At 35.7% G+C, this 22,101-nt stretch overlaps 2 protein-coding genes and 3 long non-coding RNA genes across 9 annotated transcripts; all 5 read left to right on the forward strand.

Moving 5' to 3' along the window:
- The first annotated feature begins 638 nt into the window (after nt 1-638).
- LOC149216185 (uncharacterized) lies at nt 639-1,447 on the forward strand. The gene is made up of 3 exons (XR_016250537.1): nt 639-744; nt 1,029-1,135; nt 1,345-1,447. It is a non-coding gene; the product is annotated as an uncharacterized LOC149216185 (long non-coding RNA).
- A 3,287-nt stretch (nt 1,448-4,734) lies between these two features.
- Nucleotides 4,735-6,153, forward strand: LOC149216186 (cellulose synthase A catalytic subunit 7 [UDP-forming]-like). 4 transcript variants are annotated; one of them, XR_016251095.1, is made up of 5 exons: nt 4,735-5,059; nt 5,158-5,287; nt 5,444-5,634; nt 5,719-5,827; nt 6,027-6,153. XR_016251095.1 is itself a non-coding variant. In XM_089392712.1 (5 exons), exons 1-5 carry the CDS (start codon nt 5,042-5,044, stop codon nt 6,058-6,060), a joined length of 438 nt encoding a protein of 145 aa, XP_089248838.1. In that variant the 5' UTR covers nt 4,735-5,041; the 3' UTR covers nt 6,061-6,153. The 4 variants fall into 4 exon arrangements, 3 of the variants coding, with proteins under 3 accessions (XP_089248838.1, XP_089248839.1, XP_089248840.1); XM_089392712.1 differs by having other exon boundaries at nt 5,795-5,827; nt 5,995-6,153; XM_089392713.1 differs by having other exon boundaries at nt 5,795-5,827.
- Nucleotides 6,154-6,619: 466 nt separating this feature from the next.
- Nucleotides 6,620-8,783, forward strand: LOC149216187 (uncharacterized). 2 transcript variants are annotated; one of them, XR_016251096.1, is made up of 5 exons: nt 6,620-6,681; nt 7,165-7,360; nt 7,465-7,573; nt 8,185-8,325; nt 8,508-8,783. XR_016251096.1 is itself a non-coding variant. In XM_089392715.1 (4 exons), exons 1-3 carry the CDS (start codon nt 6,644-6,646, stop codon nt 7,552-7,554), a joined length of 324 nt encoding a protein of 107 aa, XP_089248841.1. In that variant the 5' UTR covers nt 6,620-6,643; the 3' UTR covers nt 7,555-7,573; nt 8,508-8,783. The 2 variants fall into 2 exon arrangements, 1 of the variants encoding a protein (XP_089248841.1); XM_089392715.1 differs by lacking the exon at nt 8,185-8,325.
- Nucleotides 8,784-11,197: 2,414 nt separating this feature from the next.
- LOC149216188 (uncharacterized) lies at nt 11,198-12,055 on the forward strand. Its single transcript, XR_016250538.1, has 2 exons — nt 11,198-11,597; nt 11,780-12,055. It is a non-coding gene; the product is annotated as an uncharacterized LOC149216188 (long non-coding RNA).
- Nucleotides 12,056-21,010: 8,955 nt separating this feature from the next.
- LOC149216189 (uncharacterized) lies at nt 21,011-21,870 on the forward strand. The gene is made up of 2 exons (XR_016250539.1): nt 21,011-21,412; nt 21,595-21,870. It is a non-coding gene; the product is annotated as an uncharacterized LOC149216189 (long non-coding RNA).
- The last annotated feature ends 231 nt before the right edge of the window (nt 21,871-22,101 follow it).

Consider the following 22,101-nt stretch of genomic DNA (forward strand, 5'->3'; position numbering starts at 1 on the left):
ACTGCAACTAGTGCTGGTAAAGAAGTTGAAAGGGATATTGCTGGCTTGTCTGCCTTAGCTTCTTGCTTTGCCTTTGTAGGATCTGCTCTCACTACCCTTGTTTCTGTCTCTATAGGGTATACTAATATATATCTTATAAAGCTGCTGTAAGAACCGAAAGCAGAATCTGCTGCTACATGGGTGTTCAGCCGTATTCGAGGTTAGTGAGGCGGCTCATCGCGGAGCATACTAGTTAGTTTACTAAACCATTCTTTCCCATTTGAAAATACCATTCGTAGACGAAGATGAGACGTATCCTTAGGCGATATACATGAAATCACCACCCGGCTATTGAGTAATGCTATTTATCCCTGATCACAGATGTTAGCCTGATTACAGATGTTAGACTAGTTTCAATCTTGTTGCTCGGGTTTCAGGTTTCAATCTCCCTGATCACAGCTGTTAACCTGATGCGACCTTAGGTGGCCTGCTGTAGAGCTTGCATGTGTTATGCTAGGGAGATAGGTGTTAGGCACATGGCCGTCATGTAGGGCCCACAAGGTGGATAAAAGTTTCGACTTTCATTTTTATTTTTATTGACATCGGTTGATTTTCTTATTTTTATTTAAATTTGAAATTTCATGTTGCATTGTCGTTTCTTAGTTGAGAGCTGGTACAGTTGAGAGCTTACTTTTGTTGGCATGTTATAAATCTGTGAAGGGGCGGACAAGCGGAGGAGGATCCGGCCATAATATTGAGATACATGTAAGTATATTTTCTTTCCGAGCTGCAAATTCAAAGCATTTACACTCAGTTTTTCCGAAAAATCTGCGTTTTCCTACCCCCACAGATATAGGTATTTGTCTGATTTCCGTGTTTGTTCTGAAATTGCTAAATTTGTTTGAAGATAATAGAACTGCAAATTCACATAGTTTATTGCCTCGCCCTCTGAAATTAGCAGGGTTTTTGCAGATGAATTTATGTATTTTCGATTTCTGTGTTGAAATTTTTGGCATTGATGTGAATCTTTTATTTTCTTCTTTGGGCAGGCGAAGGAGTATACTGTCGGTCAGTTCTTGATTTTGCTTCCAGGCTTTATTTGGATCGTTGATTAAACTTTGGTTATTGGCAGAATCTCCCTCCTCCTTGGTCAAGGGTAAAATCCTTCTTTTGAATGCATGCAATTACCGTGTTTGGATGGATTGTCCAAATATTGTTGGATCACCGGGGAGGAATTCACTTTTAGCACATGAGATCATTGATCTGTCTCTTAATAGCACAAAATGAATTCTGTGCAAACTTAGGCTTTTGTGAGCTAGATTATTTTTGTTTATAATTGATTGTTTCTTGTGGCTTGGATTGTAGGTGTGTGAATTGATCATTCTGTGAGCTCGATATTATTTATATTGTCAGTGGCCAACTTCAAGGATACAGGTTACCTGGCATAAAACTAGTCATGACTAACGGACCACTTTTCAGAGACTTGTTTTAACAAGATGACCAGAGGTTATTGCTGCATTCTATTATGACAGGTGAAAACTACATCTCCAGAGAAGTACTGTGTACGACCCAATACAGGCGTCATCCCACCTCAGTATGCTTAGTTCGGCAACAAGTCCAGGTAAGTTGTCTCTGCCTCTGGCTGGGATGCAATCTCATTTCTTCGATTTTATAGCAATGGCATGTTTGTATAGATAGCGATATATTTTTTTTAGTCTTTTTGCTCAAAGTTTTGCAAATACTTTGATATGTAGTGATTAAATAGTCTGTAGAAATATTTCATTCTTGACCATAGAACCTTAGTAAAACTCTTGTAAAAATCATTTTTTAGCTACTATGGTGAAGCGTCCGAGGACCCCTCCAGTCAACACCCCACCAGTAGATTACCAGTCTGCAGATTCTGAACATCTCTTGAAAACATCAAGGCCAGTTGGTCAGCCAGGCGAGGAGATATTTGAATAGTATTATTTTTGTTTGAACTTTGTCTCATTCTTCAAATTGAGAGTTTAGCTTTTGTTGTCCCATGTTTAATTTGTCAATTTTTGCACTCAGAAGAGTTAATTTAAACTGATTGGTATCTTTGACGCAAATATGAGTGCTTGGCTATATTGTTTTCAACATTCGTAGTTAATTTATTAATAAACTTGTTGCAGGTTATCTATCATGGGACAAATCATCTTCTTCCATAATGAGCATGGATTTTCACCCTCTGCAGCCCACTGTACTCTTAGGTGTGGTATTATTGCATCAAATATATGTTGTCTTTTATTCTATTCAACTATCAAATTATTACCACAAATTCTTTCCATCTGGATATTCTGAGGCCGACTACAAAATTTGTTGGCTATTGCCATGAAGTTGTTAAACTTTCTTTGTTTTTTAGTATGTTATTAATTTGTATTTTTGATTTTTTTTCTCTTAAAAGCTTTGTGCTGATTGACATTTTGAACTCTTCCCTGATTCAGATCCTTAAGACAGAAGGAGTTGAGTTTGTTGTTGCACCTTATGAAACAGATGCTCAACTGGCTTACTTGTCTAGGTTGGAGCCAGAGAAAGGTGGAATAGTAGCTGTTATGTCATGATATCATCTCTATATGGAGAATACGTGTTTTATATGAGCAATGAGTTTGGTTGAAACATACTAGTATCTTGAACCAGCCATAGCCCACGGAGGTGAGGTAAGCTAGAAAATCTCTTGTTATACCTCCCTGTTCATAGCTATATAGCTGTGTCATTAAGGTATGTGCTGCTTGCTGCCTGTTTCTACCTATCACCTATAAGGAATCCATAATCATAATGCATCATAAGTAATGAATGTCCAATATGAGCTTTTTGTGTTTTTTCATCTGCTATCCAGGGTAGTGACAAATGCCCAAAAAATCTTGGGGACTTTGCTCACCACAAAGTTAGTCAATTTGCGGACTAAGGGTGCTAAATTTGCTCACCACAAAGTTAGTCAATTTGCGGACGCAAGAAGGTTTTGAAACTTTTTAATTGGTGTCCTTTGTAGTTAATATATAACACTCTTTTTTTTTGTGTTTCATTTTCATAATTTGGTTTTGATAGAACTGTAGAATGCATAAATACAAAGTGATTTTCGTTTGACAATAGTATATACTATTTATAGTGCACCATCATTGATCTGTCTCTTAATAGCACACAATGAATTCTGTGCAAACTCAGGCTTTTGTGAGCTAGATTATAACTGATTGTTTCTTGTGGCTTGGATTGTAGGTGTGTGAATTGATCATTCTGTGAACTCGATATTATTTATATTGTCAGTGGCCAACTTCAAGGATACAGGTTACCTGGCATAAAACTAGTCATGACTAACGAAATTGTCACAATTCAGCCGGGAGAACTTACGTTTCTCTGTAAGTGAATAGCTTCATAATACTAATTCCTTTTAATGTGCTTTGGTTCATTTGTCATAATATTATGATATAGGCTTCAATTTTCTTTGCCTATTTGTCTGAAATTAACTATAATTGTGTTGTGTACATAGATTTTGTTGTCCATTCCAAGAAAAGAGATGTTCTTTGAGAACGGAGTTATTGAATTAAATAATATCATCGACATCATAAAAAGCACAGGAAATATGATCTACAACAAATGCATTTGGCATGGGAAGCTGTTGCAATTTTTAGTTCGAATGTCAATCTATGCATGTTTTTCATTTTGTGTTTTTTCATCTGCTGTCCAGGGTAGTGACAAATGCCCAAAAAATCTTGGGGACTTTTCTCACCACAAAGTTAGTCAATTTGTGGACTAAGGGTGCTACTTTTAGCATGTTGTATTTTTGAGGTCAATGTTGTTACTGAGAAAGCAAGTGGTTGATACTACTGGAAGGAAATTGCATAAAATATGTTTGACAGTATAGTTTACTGGGTTACACAATTTCTAACAACACATGGCAACAGACACAAGTGCCCTTGAGAATATAACATATCTTTTGAATAAGATGTATGATCGGTGTGTATGCTTTTGTGTACAGTTTCCCATTAACAGGTGATATCTAAGATGTTTGTTTAATGTAATTAATAAGATGTATATTTACTATAACATATTGAACCTCTATGCAGGCCCTGTAGGGCTTAGTCACAAGATGACCTTCCAAAGACTGTGGCTCAAACTTTAAACCAGGGTTCTTCCATAATGAGCATGGATTTTCACCCTCTGCAGCCCACTGTACTCTTAGGTGTGGTATTATTGCATCAAATATATGTTGTCTTTTATTCTATTCAACTATCAAATTATTACCACAAATGCTTTCCATCTGGATATTCTGAGGCCGACTACAAAATTTGTTGGCTATTGCCATGAAGTTGTTAAACTTTCTTTGTTTTTTAGTATGTTATTAATTTTCTGTTCAAAGCTTCAGGCTATCATGCCTTAACCTCAGCTCAAAATAAATCCTTAACTTATTTAGTCCATTATTTGTTATTTTCTGATACTTTATCTATCATTTGTATTTTTGATTTTTTTTCTCTTAAAAGCTTTGTGCTGATTGACATTTTGAACTCTTCCCTGATTCAGATCCTTAAGACAGAAGGAGTTGAGTTTGTTGTTGCACCTTATGAAGCAGATGCTCAACTGGCTTACTTGTCTAGGTTGGAGCCAGAGAAAGGTGGAATAGTTGTTGTTATGTCATGATATCATCTCTATATGGAGAATACGTGTTTTATATGAGCAATGAGTTTGGTTGAAACATACTAGTATCTTGAACCAGCCATAGCCCATGGAGCTGAGGTTAAGTGGCATGGTTTACGCCCTGCATGTTATGTTATGGAGGAGGTGAGGCATGTGGCCCTCATGGGAGGGCCCACATGGTCCATGGACGTATTTTTATCATAATATAATCTGAAGCCTAGTTTTGCCATAATTGAAAATTACCCCGGCTCAATCAAATAGAACGTGTTTTGTTGAATACTCGACAATCATTGTCGCTTTGGCAGTGATAAGGAAAGCAATGAAATACTTTATAACGAGCCTCAAATGAATGCTTTGTACAGTTTCCACAGCATTTTAGTGGCATTGATGAACATGATATTTATGGCACAGGATGACCTTCACTTTTGATGTAAGTTTTCTGTCTTTCTCCAATGAAGTATTATTGCAAAAATTTCAATCTTTCTAACTGTAACACTAAATATTGAGATATTGTAATGCACACTACAGGTGGTCATAAGAGGATTAGATGGGCTTCAGGGCCCTATTTACTTCGGTACTGGTTGTGTTCACAGGAGAAAATCTCCTTTTAGAAGTAAACCAAGGTCACAGTATCCCAACAGCCATGCAAAACCAACAGGTTGCAACTACCCAGATCATTAATTCTTTCAAATTCAGTCCTGAAGCTTATTATATACTTTTTACTGTTATTGTTTTTATGTTTTTAAAGGTCAGTTTCCTTCTCTGGGTCCAGAGATCCAGTTTAATGGTTATTATTTTTAACATGAATTTCCAGGGTTTCATCATCAGAAGTCTAAAATATCATACGAAACCTTGAATGAAACGTTTGGTGAGAACCCAACTTTTCTTGCATCAGTTGTCAGTGCCATTGGCGGTGCAAGTTCAGAATCTTTAAACAATTCAACCAAGGATATTCTGCAGTTGATCAGTACCAACTATGAGGTGGATACTAAATGGGGTGAAGAGGTAAGACTCATGGTTTGTAAGCAAAGAACATCACTGTTAAGATGGGGAAATTTCTGAATTTTGTGTTTTCTTCTCCTTTTGAAGAGTGAATACCTTCATGTATGAATGTCCCAATGAGAATGAGGATATGCTGATGATTTCATCTGTTCTCTCATGCCAGAAACATCTGATGAGCATGTACCATTCACACCAGGTTGTATATCTTCACAAATATAAATAGCATAGATACTTTTTAACTGTAAAATTGGGCATAATCCTGTCTGAGATCTTACCAGGTTGTAACAGAATCTGGCTTTTCTGAGTGCAATAAACTATAATCTTCTTAAAATTTTGTTGATGTTCACCTCTTTTCTTTTCAAGTTACATCCTCTGCTGTGGGCCATCATGAACAGATCAAGGTCGATACGAAAGCGGAATCTGAGTTAGAAAAACAGAACACACAGTGAAGAGTTCAGGCAGAGGCAAGACTGCAAGTAGCTTTGGATTTTTCAGAGATCCCGGTTTCACTAAGAAATTTTAGGTATGGCGTTTCAGAGTTTTTAAAATTCAAGTAAGTTTCACTGAGAAATTTTAGGTTTATCATTATTTTATGAGCTAAATATGCAAATAGCTTTGGATTTTTTCTAGAGATCCTGGTTTCACTAAGAAATTTGAGGTTTATCACAGTTTCATGGGCTTTCATTACATTATAATTTCAGAATTTTAGTTTCAGAGTTTTTCAAATCCAAGTAGGTTTCACCGAGAAATGTTAGGTTTATCAGAATTTTATGAGCTAAATATGCCAGTAGCGTTTTCATTACATTATAGTTTCAGAGTTTTTAAAATCCAGGTAGTTCTGAATTTTTAATTTTTAAGAGATCCTGGTCTCACTAAGATATTTTATGTTTATCAGAATCTTATGAGCTAAATATGCAAGACTGCAAGTAGCTTTGGATTTTTCAGAGATCCCGGTTTCACTAAGAAATTTTAGGTATGGTACAGTTTTGTGAGCTTCAATTGCTCTGCGATAATGGATGGAGCGAGGCACAAAAAACTTCTCAACCTGAGGTGATTTACTCTGACCGCCTTTGTATATGCTAGTAATTACTAATAAAGTATGGTCCTCTATCTTACCATAACTAATTAACAACCTTAATTACTCATATCTATGTATCTATGCTTATAGCTCAATGTAATCATATACCGTGTTTCCTATATTCTGTAATTGCAACACAACCTTTAATGGTAATAATACTAATAGAACATCAGCTCTAGTGAGATCAGGGGAGTTGTCAAAAGAAGAAATTGACAAAATGCGTATAAAGGTTTTGTCAATTTTGAATGAAGAGTTTGTAAACAGCAAAGATTATGTTCCAAAAACACGAGATTGGGCAATTCTGAGAACATTTTTTTGGGCATATAAGTATCATGCTTTCAGGGCAAACAGCAAATCTTTTCCATTTTTTCCTCACAATTTTATAAGCATCCAACTTTGTAGTCTCTGTAAGAATCTGGACTCTTTGGCACTTCTGAGAATCATTATTTTGGCAGTATCAATTTTTCAGGGAAAACTGCAAGTCTTTTCCATTTTTACTCTTCAATTTTATTTGCCTCTGTCAACGGATACGACTTAACGACCCTCTTCCGTCGCCCTTACTTGGGAAGTGAAGGAATCTGTGGATTGTTCTTTGCAGGTTCATTCATTGGAAATCCAAACTGGTTGAAAAAATCAACTGTTCTCACAATGGTATGCAATGTGCATTTTATTTCCACTCATATACTTTTCCAAATATGGATTTTTTATCAGAATTTAGTTGGCTTATTCCAGCCTAATAGAATATTGTTTTTCAGGTATGTTGGGAGGCTTTTTGTCAAGGCTCTGGGCAAGCCAATAGAAATTATTACAAAGCTGAATGCGATGGCTGGATTTCCACCAGATGAGGAAATTGATCTTTACGAGGTTAGTTGAATAAAAGTTTTTGGATACTGTGACACTAATTAGTCCCAAGCTTTTCTTTTCCCTAGTTCCTTACTGCAAGGGAGGAAAGTGGATATTGAGTTATTGTTTGGTCAATTGTTTGTAAGATTTGTTTCATTTAACATAAACCTGTTAAACAATTTTAGAAAATAAGGCTGGACAGAAACAAGAGCTGGAAGGACAAATGGAGGCAATTATATTGTTGGCCTCCTCTGCTAGTTCATGTTAAAACTGGAAACTTTTATTGTATCAATTGCCGCTTCTTTCATACTAAAGGTCCTACACCATTCAAGGACTTATTTTCTGTTCTTTATTTTGGCTTTCTGAACCTGTGTAGCTCTCTTGTAGTATCACTTATTAAATTTGGAGTTGCATGAGGCATTCTCAATTGTGTCTTTTACTATGGTCTTGTTGACTGCATTTTAGTTCATTAGTGGACATCAGGGAAGTTTAATATTAAAAGTGGAAATATTTGTCCTATCACTTTCTGCTTATTTCATGTGGACAACTTTAGAGTTTGACCACTTATAGCATTGATAGGAGTAGCTTTTAACGTGCTCAATTCATGCTTTTGTACCATTTGCATGTTCTAGGTATCACAAGTGTATCACACAATGAAAACCATAGCCCCTTCAAGGATGATACCTTAGAAGCTTAGTGTGGATGTTGTGAAGTACAATTTCTTGCGGCTGAAGATTGACCATTTAAGAGGCATTGTACAGTTTGGTAGTAAGGTGAAGAATTTAGTTTTCTGGTTTTCATTGTTTTGAATAATAAAAAAAGCCTCGGCTAATTTTGAGGATGTTGCTTCTGTTCATGGAGTATTTTTTAGGGTGAGGATGTTGCTTCTGTTCATGGAGTATTTTTGAAGGTGACAATGTTAAAATCTAGCTATTTGATGGATTTATTTCTGCAGGACATCAAATGAGACCAGATTCAGAATGATTTAACCATTCTTATGAAGTGCTTAAACAAGGCTAGCAGATAAACTTGAAGATGCCTCAATTTTAACATACAAATAAGGACATATAGATGAAGGAGATGGAGGCGGCTTTGCTCCATACATTCAAGTGCTTCTTCATTGAAGTTAAGGGTGACAATATATGGCATTTTTGCTTCTATAATAGTAATTTTATATTAAATGCCATTGCATTGCAATGCAGGTGAATAAAGGAGGCCTAGAATTATTGAAGATTTCCATTATGGCAAGGTTGGAATTTTTTAAATTTTAATCTTTTCCCTTATGGACCTTTCATTAGTTACAACATTATTGAGATTAGTTACTTGTAAATGGTCAAAACGCATAAAATGTTCTACTTTTCCAAACAGAAAAAATCATTATAGGTCGAAAATAAATATACATGTTTCACCTATATATGGCTGAGCATAGCCATTTTTGGTTCCACTATAGGTTACGAGAACAGTATGGTTGAATAAGATTGATTAGGGTAAATACGATAACCTTAACCTAATTCAAACGTTTAAACAGATCATAGTTATTTCCATAAATACAATGGATTCAACACTGTACAGATTGGTGATTACTATTAAGTATTGATATCACTATGCTTGAACTAATGGCATTGAATCTATCTTATAAGCTTGTATAGAGTAAGCAACAAGGACATGAAACCTCTTGCTTAATGAGTATACTAGGTATAAGCATATTGAACTAAACCCATTGAATACACCAATCTCTAGTCATAAGTTTCAACAAGGTTAAGCTTACTTGCCTAATTGATTCAACTTCATTATTCCAGCTATGTTGTGTACTAATGGTAAACATATATGAACCAAACCCATTAGACTAATACAGGGTCATAAGCTAGTAATAGCTTTGAATAGAGTACCGTATTCTACCTAATGAATAAGTTTACATTATCTCTAATATGGAATGACTTACTTATGCTTACAGATCCTGCTTAATATAGGTAAATACACATACTTAACATATGAGGTATACAGGTATGAATGTGTAAATCCAAGGCTTTAGCATAAAAACCTTATAAAGAACATAGGTACTGTAATTACCATAGTATTACTAACACATGGTATTACTAACACATGAGCCTATCGTCTAAAGTAATGGTAATCTCTAACCCATGCTTAGTGATATAGAAAAAGGGTAATCACTATGCTTAACTAGCTTGTTCAAAGTGTATAGATGTTTTAATTAGGTCAAATGTTGTAACATACCTTGTGTAAAGTATTCAGTTGTTTGTATTACTTATACCTCTTTCATATCCATAATAACTGATATGTCATAACCTGCTTGTAATTAGTGAACAACCCGTATCGGGTTACTCTGCATCACATAAGCATTTCCCTAAGTAATCATGTATCTCTAAGTTTAGCTGATGTGAGACAAAAGTATAAATCGTACTGTTTTGGCGGTTACTCTGCCTTCGTTTTGTAATCTTGGCTCTTGTCTTCATGTTAGAGAATACAGCTAGCTTCATGGTCTTGAGCAAGGCAAGTTAATTAACAATCCATGTTTTATGAAAAACCAAGACCCCTCGCAGCTCCCCTACTATCTTCTATAACAGCAGCATATTTAATCTACGGCCACAGACTCAAAGGGGCACCTAATTTCGCATTTACTACTGCCGCCACATCCATCATTCCATATGCCATTTGCTCCCCATGTCAGATCGATCACCTAATTGCATCAGTCGCTCACTTAACGTAAGGTCTTCGTTTTATGCCCATCATTAAATACTGGCATGTTCCAATCTGATCTTCAAGATTTCTGCACCTAGATATTGACATAGATTTCCTGTCGGACCCAATCTACCACCAAGATTGCCCAACGTCAGATACATCACCTAATTTCGCATTTACTTCTTCCGCCACATACATCATTCCATATGCCATTTGCTCCCCATGTCATATCGACCACTTAATTGCACCGATTGCTCACTTAACGTAAGCTTTTCGTTTTATGCCGACCATTAAATTCTGCCCTGAACCATCCGAGCCTCAAGTATTTTAGCTCCATTCACACTTAAAACCACCTTACAAACACGTTGAACTTTTGTATAAATTGGCCTCTTCTGCACCTGGATATTCACATACACCTCCCCGCTTCACATAACATGGAATCCATTAGCATAAGCCAACTTACTGAACTCACAGCATTGTTTCTCTTAGCACTTATTCTCATGAATCTTCTGATTATTGACATCGTAAAAGTCAAAAGACAAAGAAAAAAGAAACCAAAAAAACAATAACATCTCTTTTGCATTATCTTACGCATTGTCTTATTTCCCCGCTTCCTTCTCTGTTACAGGTGTACGACAGATGCTTCAAATATGCATTTGGGTCCGCGATGGTGCTACAACTCGCATTTTTTATGCTTCTATCGTCTCTGCTCGACTGCAGCACTAATGTCCTAATTGTTAGCATTCGTGCTTGTCTTGTATTCTTCACATGTTACAGTCTGTCATAAGAAATGCTTATTTTCAAGGTCAAATGTAAGCTTCACGGCGGTTTTCATGTTACTTATTCAGATCTTTGGTATATAGTGCTCATGTAACTATTTCTATTGCAATTGTGTCATTTTGGGCTAGCAACATCTGTTCTTTATTTTTGCTTTCTGAACCTGTGTAGCTCTCTTGTAGTATCTCTTATTAAATTTGGAGTTGCATGAGGCATTCTCAATTGTGTCTTTTACTATGGTCTTGTTGACTGCATTTTAGTTCATTAGTGGACATCAGGGAAGTTTAATATTAAAAGTGGAAAGATTTGTCCTATCACTTTCTGCTTATTTCATGTGGACAACTTTAGAGTTTGACCACTTATAGCATTGATAGGAGTAGCTTTTAATGTGCTCAATTCATGCTTTTGTACCATTTGCATGTTCTAGGTATCACAAGTGTATCACACAATGAAAACCATAGCCCCTTCAAGAATGATACCTTAGAAGCTTAGTGTGGATGTTGTGAAGTACAATTTCTTACGGCTGAAGATTGACCATTTAAGAGGCATTGTACAGTTTGGTAGTGAGGTGAAGAATTTAGTTTTCTGGTTTTCATTGTTTTGATTAAAAAAAAAAGCCTCGGCTAATTTTGAGGATGTTGCTTCTGTTCATGGAGTATTTTTTAGGGTGAGGATGTTTCTTCTGTTCATGGAGTATTTTTGAAGGTGACAATGTTAAAATCTAGCTATTTGATGGATTTATTTCTGCAGGACATCAAATGAGACCAGATTCAGAATGATTTAACCATTCTTATGAAGTGCTTAAACAAGGCTAGCAGATAAACTTGAAGATGCCTCAATTTTAACATACAAATAAGGACATATAGATGAAGGAGATGGAGGCGGCTTTGCTCCATACATTCAAGTGCTTCTTCATTGAAGTTAAGGGTGACAATATATGGCATTTTTGCTTCTATAATAGTAATTTTATATTAAATGCCATTGCATTGCAATGCAGGTGAATAAAGGAGGCCTAGAATTATTGAAGATTTCCATTATGGCAAGGTTGGAATTTTTTAAATTTTAATCTTTTCCCTTATGGACCTTTCATTAGTTACAACGTTATTGAGATTAGTTACTTGTAAATGGTCAAAACGCATAAAATGTTCTACTTTTCCAAACATAAAAAATCATTATAGGTCGAAAAGAAATATACATGTTTCACCTATATATGGCTGAGCATAGCCATTTTTGGTTCCACTATAGGTTACGAGAACAATATGGTTGAATAAGAGTGATTAGGGTAAATACGATAACCTTAACCTAATTCAAACGTTTAAACAGATCATAGTTATTTCCATAAATACAATGGATTCAACACTGTACAGATTGGTGATTACTATTAAGTATTGATATCACTATGCTTGAACTAATGGCATTGAATATATCTTATAAGCTTGTATAGAGTAAGCAACAAGGACATTAAACCTCTTGCTTAATGAGTATACTAGGTATAAGCATATTGAACTAAACCCATTGAATACACCAATCTCTAGTCATAAGTTTCAACAAGGTTAAGCTTACTTGCCTAATTGATTCAACTTCATTATTCGAGCTATGTTGTGTACTAATGGTAAACGTATATGAACCAAACCCATTAGACTAATACAGGGTCATAAGCTAGTAATAGCTTTGAATAGAGTACCGTATTCTACCTAATGAATAAGTTTACATTATCTCTAATATGGAATTACTTACTTATGCTTACAGATCCTGCTTAATATAGCTAAATACACATACTTAACATATGAGGTATACAGGTATGAAAGTGTAAATCCAAGGCTTTAGCATAAACACCTTATAAAGAACATAGGTACTGTAATTACCATAGTATTACTAACACATGGTATTACTAACACATGAGCCTATCATCTAAAGTAATGGTAATCTCTAACCCATGCTTAGTGATATAGAAAAAGGGTAATCACTATGCTTAACTAGCTTGTTCAAAGTGTATAGATGTTTTAATTAGGTCTAATGCTGTAACATACCTTGTGTAAAGTATTCAGTTGTTTGTATTACTTATACCTATTTCATATCCATAATAACTGATATGTCATAACCTGCTTGTAATTAGTGAACAACCCATATCGGGTTACTCTGCATCACATAAGCATTTCCCGAAGTAATCATGTATCTCTAAGTTCAGCTGATGTGAGACAAAAGTATAACTTGTACTGTTTTGGCGGTTACTCTGCCTTCGTTTTGTAATCTTGGCTCTTGTCTTGATGTTAGAGAATATATCTAGCTTCATGGTCTTGAGCAAGGCAAGTTAATTAACAATCCATGTTTTATGAAAAACCAAGACCCCTCGCAGCTCCCCTACTGTCTTCTATAAGAGCAGCATATTTAATCTACCACCACAGACTCAAAGGGGCACCTAATTTTGCATTTACTACTGCCGTCACATCCATCATTCCATATGCCATTTGCTCCCCATGTCAGATCGATCACCTAATTGCATCGATCGCTCACTTAACGTAAGGTCTTCGTTTTATGCCCATCATTAAATACTGGCCTGCTCCAATCTGATCTTCAAGATTTCTGCACCTAGATATTGACATAGATTTCCTGTCGGACCCAATCTACCACCAAGATTGCCCAACGTCAGATACATCACCTAATTTCGCATATACTTCTGCCGCCACATACATCATTCCATATGCCATTTGCTCCCCATGTCATATCGACCACTTAATTGCACCGATTGCTCACTTAACGTAAGCTTTTCGTTTTATGCCAACCATTAAATTCTGCCCTGCTCCATCCGAGCCTCAAGTATTTTAGCTCCATTCACACTTAAAACCACCTTACAAACACGTTGAACTTTTGTATAAATTGGCCTCTTCTGCACCTGGATATTCACATACACTTCCCCGCTTCACATAACATGGAATCCATTAGCATAAGCCAAATTACTGAACTCACAGCATTGTTTCTCTTAGCACTTATTCTCATGACTCTTCTGATTATTGACATCGTAAAAGTCGAAAGACAAAGAAAAAAGAAACCAAAAAAACAATAACATCTCTTTTGCATTATCTTACGCATTGTCTTATTTCCCCGCTTCCTTCTCTGTTACAGGTGTACGACCGATGCTTCAAATATGCATTTGGGTCCGCCATGGTGCTACAACTCGCATTTTTTATGCTTCTATCGTCTCTGCTCGACTGCGGCACTAATGTCCTAATTGTTAGCATTCGTGCTTGTCTTGTATTCTTCACATGTTACAGTCTGTCATAAGAAATGCTTATTTTCAAGGTCAAATGTAAGCTTCACGGCGGTTTTCATGTTACTTATTCAGATCTTTGGTATATAGTGCTCATGTCACTATTTCTATTGCAATTGTGTCATTTTGGGCTAGCAACATCTATTCTTTATTTTGGCTTTCTGAACCTGTGTAGCTCTCTTGTAGTATCTCTAATTAAATTTGGAGTTGCATGAGGCATTCTCAATTGTGTCTTTTACTATGGTCTTGTTGACTGCATTTTAGTTCATTAGTGGACATCAGGGAAGTTTAATATTAAAAGTGGAAATATTTGTCCTATCACTTTCTGCTTATTTCATGTGGACAACTTTAGAGTTTGACCACTTATAGCATTGATAGGAGTAGCTTTTAACGTGCTCAATTCATGCTTTTGTACCATTTGCATGTTCTAGGTATCACAAGTGTATCACACAATGAAAACCATAGCCCCTTCAAGGATGATACCTTAGAAGCTTAGTGTGGATGTTGTGAAGTACAATTTCTTACGGCTGAAGATTGACCATTTAAGAGGCATTGTACAGTTTGGTAGTGAGGTGAAGAATTTAGTTTTCTGGTTTTCATTGTTTTGAATAAAAAAAAAGCCTCGGCTAATTTTGAGGATGTTGCTTCTGTTCATGGAGTATTTTCTAGGGTGAGGATGTTGCTTCTGTTCATGGAGTGTTTTTGAAGGTGACAATGTTAAAATCTAGCTATTTGATGGATTTATTTCTGTAGGACATAAAATGAGACCAGATTCAGAATGACTTAACCATTCTTATGAAGTGCTTAAACAAGGCTAGCAGATAAACTTGAAGATGCCTCAATTTTAACATACAAATAAGGACATATAGATGAAGGAGATGGAGGCGGCTTTGCTCCATACATTCAAGTGCTTCTTCATTGAAGTTAAGGGTGACAATATATGGCATTTTTTCTTCTATAATAGTAATTTTATATTAAATGCCATTGCATTGCAATGCAGGTGAATAAAGGAGGCCTAGAATTATTGAAGATTTCCATTATGGCAAGGTTGGAATTTTTTAAATTTTAATCTTTTCCCTTATGGACCTTTCATTAGTTACAACATTATTGAGATTAGTTACTTGTAAATGGTCAAAACGCATAAAATGTTCTACTTTTCCAAACATAAAAAATCATTATAGGTCGAAAATAAATATACATGTTTCACCTATATATGGCTGAGCATAGCCATTTTTGGTTCCAATATAGGTTACGAGAACAGTATGGTTGAATAAGAGTGATTAGGGTAAATACGATAACCTTAACCTAATTCAAACGTTTAAACAGATCATAGTTATTTCCATAAATACAATGGATTCAACACTGTACAGATTGGTGATTACTATTAAGTATTGATATCACTATGCTTGAACTAATGGCATTGAATCTATCTTATAAGCTTGTATAGAGTAAGCAACAAGGACATGAAACCTCTTGCTTAATGAGTATACTAGGTATAAGCATATTGAACTAAACCCATTGAATACACCAATCTCTAGTCATAAGTTTCAACAAGGTTAAGCTTACTTGCCTAATTGATTCAACTTCATTATTCCAACTATGTTGTGTACTAATGGTAAACATATATGAACCAAACCCATTAGACTAATACAGGGTCATAAGCTAGTAATAGCTTTGAATAGAGTACCGTATTCTACCTAATGAATAAGTTTACATTATCTCTAATATGGAATGACTTACTTATGCTTACAGATACTGCTTAATATAGCTAAATACACATACTTAACATATGAGCTATACAGGTATGAAAGTGTAAATCCAAGGCTTTAGCATAAACACCTTATAAAGAACATAGGTACTGTAATTACCATAGTATTACTAACACATGGTATTACTAACACATGAGCCTATCGTCTAAAGTAATGGTAATCTCTAACCCATGCTTAGTGATATAGAAAAAGGGTAATCACTATGCTTAACTAGCTTGTTCAAAGTGTATAGATGTTTTAATTAGGTCAAATGTTGTAACATACCTTGTGTAAAGTATTCAGTTGTTTGTATTACTTATACCTCTTTCATATCCATAATAACTGATATGTCATAACCTGCTTGTAATTAGTGAACAACCCGTATCGGGTTACTCTGCATCACATAAGCATTTCCCTAAGTAATCATGTATCTCTAAGTTCAGCTGATGTGAGACAAAAGTATAACTCGTACTGTTTTGGCAGTTACTCTGCCTTCGTTTTGTAATCTTGGCTCTTGTCTTGATGTTAGAGAATACAGCTAGCTTCATGGTCTTGAGCAAGGCAAGTTAATTAACAATCCATGTTTTATGAAAAACAAAGACCCCTCGCAGCTCCCCTACTGTCTTCTATAAGAGCAGCATATTTAATCTACCGCCACAGACTCAAAGGGGCACCTAATTTCACATTTACTACTGCCGCCACATCCATCATTCCATATGCCATTTGCTCCACATGTTAGATCGATCACCTAATTGCATCGATCGCTCACTTAACGTAAGGTCTTCGTTTTATGCCCATCATTAAATACTGGCCTGCTCCAATCTGATCTTCAAGATTTCTGCACCTAGATATTGACATAGATTTCCTGTCGGACCCAATCTACCACCAAGATTGCCCAACGTCAGATACATCACCTAATTTCGCATTTACTTCTTCCGCCACATACATCATTCCATATGCCATTTGCTCCCCATGTCATATCGACCACTTAATTGCACCGATTGCTCACTTAACGTAAGCTTTTCGTTTTATGCCGACCATTAAATTCTGCCCTGCTCCATCTGAGCCTCAAGTATTTTAGCTCCATTCACACTTAAAACCACCTTACAAACACGTTGAACTTTTGTATAAATTGGCCTCTTCTGCACCTGGATATTCACATACACCTCCCCGCTTCACATAACATGGAATCCATTAGCATAAGCCAACTTACTGAACTCACAGCATTGTTTCTCTTACCACTTATTCTCATGACTCTTCTGATTATTGACATCGTAAAAGTCAAAAGACAAAGAAAAAAGAAACCAAAAAAACAATAACATCTCTTTTGCATTATCTTACGCATTGTCTTATTTCCCCGCTTCCTTCTCTGTTACAGGTGTACGACAGATGCTTCAAATATGCATTTGGGTCCGCGATGGTGCTACAACTCACATTTTTTATGCTTCTATCGTCTCTACTCGACTGCGGCACTAATGTCCTAATTGTTAGCATTCGTGCTTGTCTTGTATTCTTCACATGTTACAGTCTGTCATAAGAAATGCTTATTTTCAAGGTCAAATGTAAGCTTCACGGTGGTTTTCATGTTACTTATTCAGATCTTTGGTATATAGTGCTCATGTCACTATTTCTATTGCAATTGTGTCATTTTGGGCTAGCAACATCTGTTCTTTATTTTGGCTTTCTGAACCTGTGTAGCTCTCTTGTAGTATCTCTTATTAAATTTGGAGTTACATGAGGCATTCTCAATTGTGTCTTTTACTATGGTCTTGTTGACTGCATTTTAGTTCATTAGTGGACATCAGGGAAGTTTAATATTAAAAGTGGAAATATTTGTCCTATCACTTTCTTCTTATTTCATGTGGACAACTTTAGAGTTTGACCACTTATAGCATTGATAGGAGTAGCTTTTAATGTGCTCAATTCATGCTTTTGTACCGTTTGCATGTTCTAGGTATCACAAGTGTATCACACAATGAAAACCATAGCCCCTTCAAGGATGATACCTTAGAAGCTTAGTGTGGATGTTGTGAAGTACAATTTCTTACAGCTGAAGATTGACCATTTAAGAGGCATTGTACAGTTTGGTAGTGAGGTGAAGAATTTAGTTTTCTGGTTTTCATTGTTTTCAATAAAAAAAAAAGCCTCAGCTAATTTTGAGGATGTTGCTTCTGTTCATGGAGTATTTTTTAGGGTGAGGATGTTGCTTCTGTTCATGGAGTATTTTTGAAGGTGACAATGTTAAAATCTAGCTATTTGATGGATTTATTTCTGCAGGACATCAAATGAGACCAGATTCAGAATGATTTAACCATTCTTATGAAGTGCTTAAACAAGGCTAGCAGATAAACTTGAAGATGCCTCAATTTTAACATACAAATAAGGACATATAGATGAAGGAGATGGAGGCGGCTTTGCTCCATACATTCAAGTGCTTCTTCATTGAAGTTAAGGGTGACAATATATGGCATTTTTGCTTCTATAATAGTAATTTTAATTTAAATGCCATTGCATTGCAATGCAGGTGAATAAAGGAGGCCTAGAATTATTGAAGATTTCCATTATGGCAAGGTTGGAATTTTTTAAATTTTAATCTTTTCCCTTATGGACCTTTCATTAGTTACAACGTTATTGAGATTAGTTACTTGTAAATGGTCAAAACGCATAAAATGTTCTACTTTTCCAAACAGAAAAAATCATTATAGGTCGAAAAGAAATATACATGTTTCACCTATATATGGCTGAGCATAGCCATTTTTGGTTCCACTATAGGTTACGAGAACAGTATGGTTGAATAAGATTGATTAGGGTAAATACGATAACCTTAACCTAATTCAAACGTTTAAACAGATCATAGTTATTTCCATAAATACAATGGATTCAACACTGTACAGATTGATGATTACTATTAAGTATTGATATCACTATGCTTGAACTAATGGCATTGAATCTATCTTATAAGCTTGTATAGAGTAAGCAACAAGGACATGAAACCTCTTGCTTAATGAGTATACTAGGTATAAGCATATTGAACTAAACCCATTGAATACACCAATCTCTAGTCATAAGTTTCAACAAGGTTAAGCTTACTTGCCTAATTGATTCAACTTCATTATTCCAGCTATGTTGTGTACTAATGGTAAACATATATGAACCAAACCCATTAGACTAATACAGGGTCATAAGCTAGTAATAGCTTTGAATAGAGTACCGTATTCTACCTAATGAATAAGTTTACATTATCTCTAATATGGAATGACTTACTTATGCTTACAGATCCTGCTTAATATAGGTAAATACACATACTTAACATATGAGCTATACAGGTATGAAAGTGTAAATCCAAGGCTTTAGCATAAACACCTTATAAAGAACATAGGTACTGTAATTACCATAGTATTACTAACACATGGTATTACTAACACATGAGCCTATCGTCTAAAGTAATGGTAATCTCTAACCCATGCTTAGTGATATAGAAAAAGGGTAATCACTATGCTTAACTAGCTTGTTCAAAGTGTATAGATGTTTTAATTAGGTCAAATGCTGTAACATACCTTGTGTAAAGTATTCAGTTGTTTGTATTACTTATACCTCTTTCATATCCATAATAACTGATATGTCATAACCTGCTTGTAATTAGTGAACAACCCGTATCGGGTTACTCTGCATCACATAAGCATTTCCCTAAGTAATCATGTATCTCTAAGTTCAGCTGATGTGAGACAAAAGTATAACTCGTACTGTTTTGGCGGTTACTCTGCCTTCGTTTTGTAATCTTGGCTCTTGTCTTGATGTTAGAGAATACAGCTAGCTTCATGGTCTTGAGCAAGGCAAGTTAATTAACAATCCATGTTTTATGAAAAACCAAGACCCCTCGCAGCTCCCCTACTATCTTCTATAACAGCAGCATATTTAATCTACGACCACAAACTCAAAGGGGCACCTAATTTCGCATTTACTACTGCCGCCACATCCATCATTCCATATGCCATTTGCTCCCCATGTCAGATCGATCACCTAATTGCATCAATCGCTCACTTAACGTAAGGTCTTCGTTTTATGCCCATCATTAAATACTGGCATGTTAAAATCTGATCTTCAAGATTTCTGCACCTAGATATTGACATAGATTTCCTGTCGGACCCAATCTACCACCAAGATTGCCCAACGTCAGATACATCACCTAATTTCGCATTTACTTCTTCCGCCACATACATCATTCCATATGCCATTTGCTCCCCATGTCATATCGACCACTTAATTGCACTGATTGCTCACTTAATGTAAGCTTTTCGTTTTATGCCGACCATTAAATTCTGCCCTGCTCCATCCGAGCCTCAAGTATTTTAGCTCCATTCACACTTAAAACCACCTTACAAACACGTTGAACTTTTGTATAAATTGGCCTCTTCTGCACCTGGATATTCACATACACCTCCCTGCTTCACATAACATGGAATCCATTAGCATAAGCCAACTTACTGAACTCACAGCATTGTTTCTCTTAGCACTTATTCTCATGAATCTTCTGATTATTGACATCGTAAAAGTCAAAAGACAAAGAAGAAAGAAACCAAAAAAACAATAACATCTCTTTTGCATTATCTTACGCATTGTCTTATTTCCCCGCTTCCTTCTCTGTTACAGGTGTACGACAGATGCTTCAAATATGCATTTGGGTCCGCGATGGTGCTACAACTCGCATTTTTTATGCTTCTATCGTCTCTGCTCGACTGCAGCACTAATGTCCTAATTGTTAGCATTCGTGCTTGTCTTGTATTCTTCACATGTTACAGTCTGTCATAAGAAATGCTTATTTTCAAGGTCAAATGTAAGCTTCACGGCGGTTTTCATGTTACTTATTCAGATCTTTGGTATATAGTGCTCATGTAACTATTTCTATTGCAATTGTGTCATTTTGGGCTAGCAACTTCTGTTCTTTATTTTTGCTTTCTGAACCTGTGTAGCTCTCTTGTAGTATCTCTTATTAAATTTGGAGTTGCATGAGGCATTCTCAATTGTGTCTTTTACTATGGTCTTGTTGACTGCATTTTAGTTCATTAGTGGACATCAGGGAAGTTTAATATTAAAAGTGGAAAGATTTGTCCTATCACTTTCTGCTTATTTCATGTGGACAACTTTAGAGTTTGACCACTTATAGCATTGATAGGAGTAGCTTTTAATGTGCTCAATTCATGCTTTTGTACCATTTGCATGTTCTAGGTATCACAAGTGTATCACACAATGAAAACCATAGCCCCTTCAAGGATGATACCTTAGAAGCTTAGTGTGGATGTTGTGAAGTACAATTTCTTACGGCTGAAGATTGACCATTTAAGAGGCATTGTACAGTTTGGTAGTGAGGTGAAGAATTTAGTTTTCTGGTTTTCATTGTTTTGAATAAAAAAAAAAGCCTCGGCTAATTTTGAGGATGTTGCTTCTGTTCATGGAGTATTTTTTAGGGTGAGGATGTTGCTTTTGTTCATGGAGTATTTTTGAAGGTGACAATGTTAAAATCTAGCTATTTGATGGATTTATTTCTGCAGGACATCAAATGAGACCAGATTCAGAATGATTTAACTATTCTTATGAAGTGCTTAAACAAGGCTAGCAGATAAACTTGAAGATGCCTCAATTTTAACATACAAATAAGGACATATAGATGAAGGAGATGGAGGCGGCTTTGCTCCATACATTCAAGTGCTTCTTCATTGAAGTTAAGGGTGACAATATATGGCATTTTTGCTTCTATAATAGTAATTTTATATTAAATGCCATTGCATTGCAATGCAGGTGAATAAAGGAGGCCTAGAATTATTGAAGATTTCCATTATGGCAAGGTTGGAATTTTTTAAATTTTAATCTTTTCCCTTATGGACCTTTCATTACTTACAACGTTATTGAGATTAGTTACTTGTAAATGGTCAAAACGCATAAAATGTTCTACTTTTCCAAACAGAAAAAATCATTATAGGTCGAAAAGAAATATACATGTTTCACCTATATATGGCTGAGCATAGCCATTTTTGGTTCCACTATAGGTTACGAGAACA

The sequence above is a fragment of the Pinus tabuliformis genome, chromosome 1_1 (genome assembly GCF_031772625.1).
Source record: "Pinus tabuliformis cultivar Carrire ecotype Pingquan chromosome 1_1, CPIR1, whole genome shotgun sequence".
NCBI classification, from domain to species: Eukaryota; Viridiplantae; Streptophyta; class Pinopsida; order Pinales; family Pinaceae; genus Pinus; species Pinus tabuliformis.

Excerpts from the sequence above, each read along its gene's own strand:
- LOC149216186 (XM_089392712.1), top strand. Across the intron at positions 5,635-5,794 it reads ATACTAAATGGGGTGAAGAG|AAACATCTGATGAGCATGTA; the intron begins GTAAGACTCATG and ends CTCTCATGCCAG. Across the intron at positions 5,828-5,994 it reads GCATGTACCATTCACACCAG|TTACATCCTCTGCTGTGGGC; the intron begins GTTGTATATCTT and ends TTTCTTTTCAAG.
- LOC149216187 (XM_089392715.1), top strand. The coding sequence starts at position 6,644 with ATGGATGGAGCGAGGCACAAAAAACTTCTCAACCTGAG. Across the intron at positions 6,682-7,164 it reads AAAAAACTTCTCAACCTGAG|TATCAATTTTTCAGGGAAAA; the intron begins GTGATTTACTCT and ends TTATTTTGGCAG. Across the intron at positions 7,361-7,464 it reads AATCAACTGTTCTCACAATG|GTATGTTGGGAGGCTTTTTG; the intron begins GTATGCAATGTG and ends ATTGTTTTTCAG.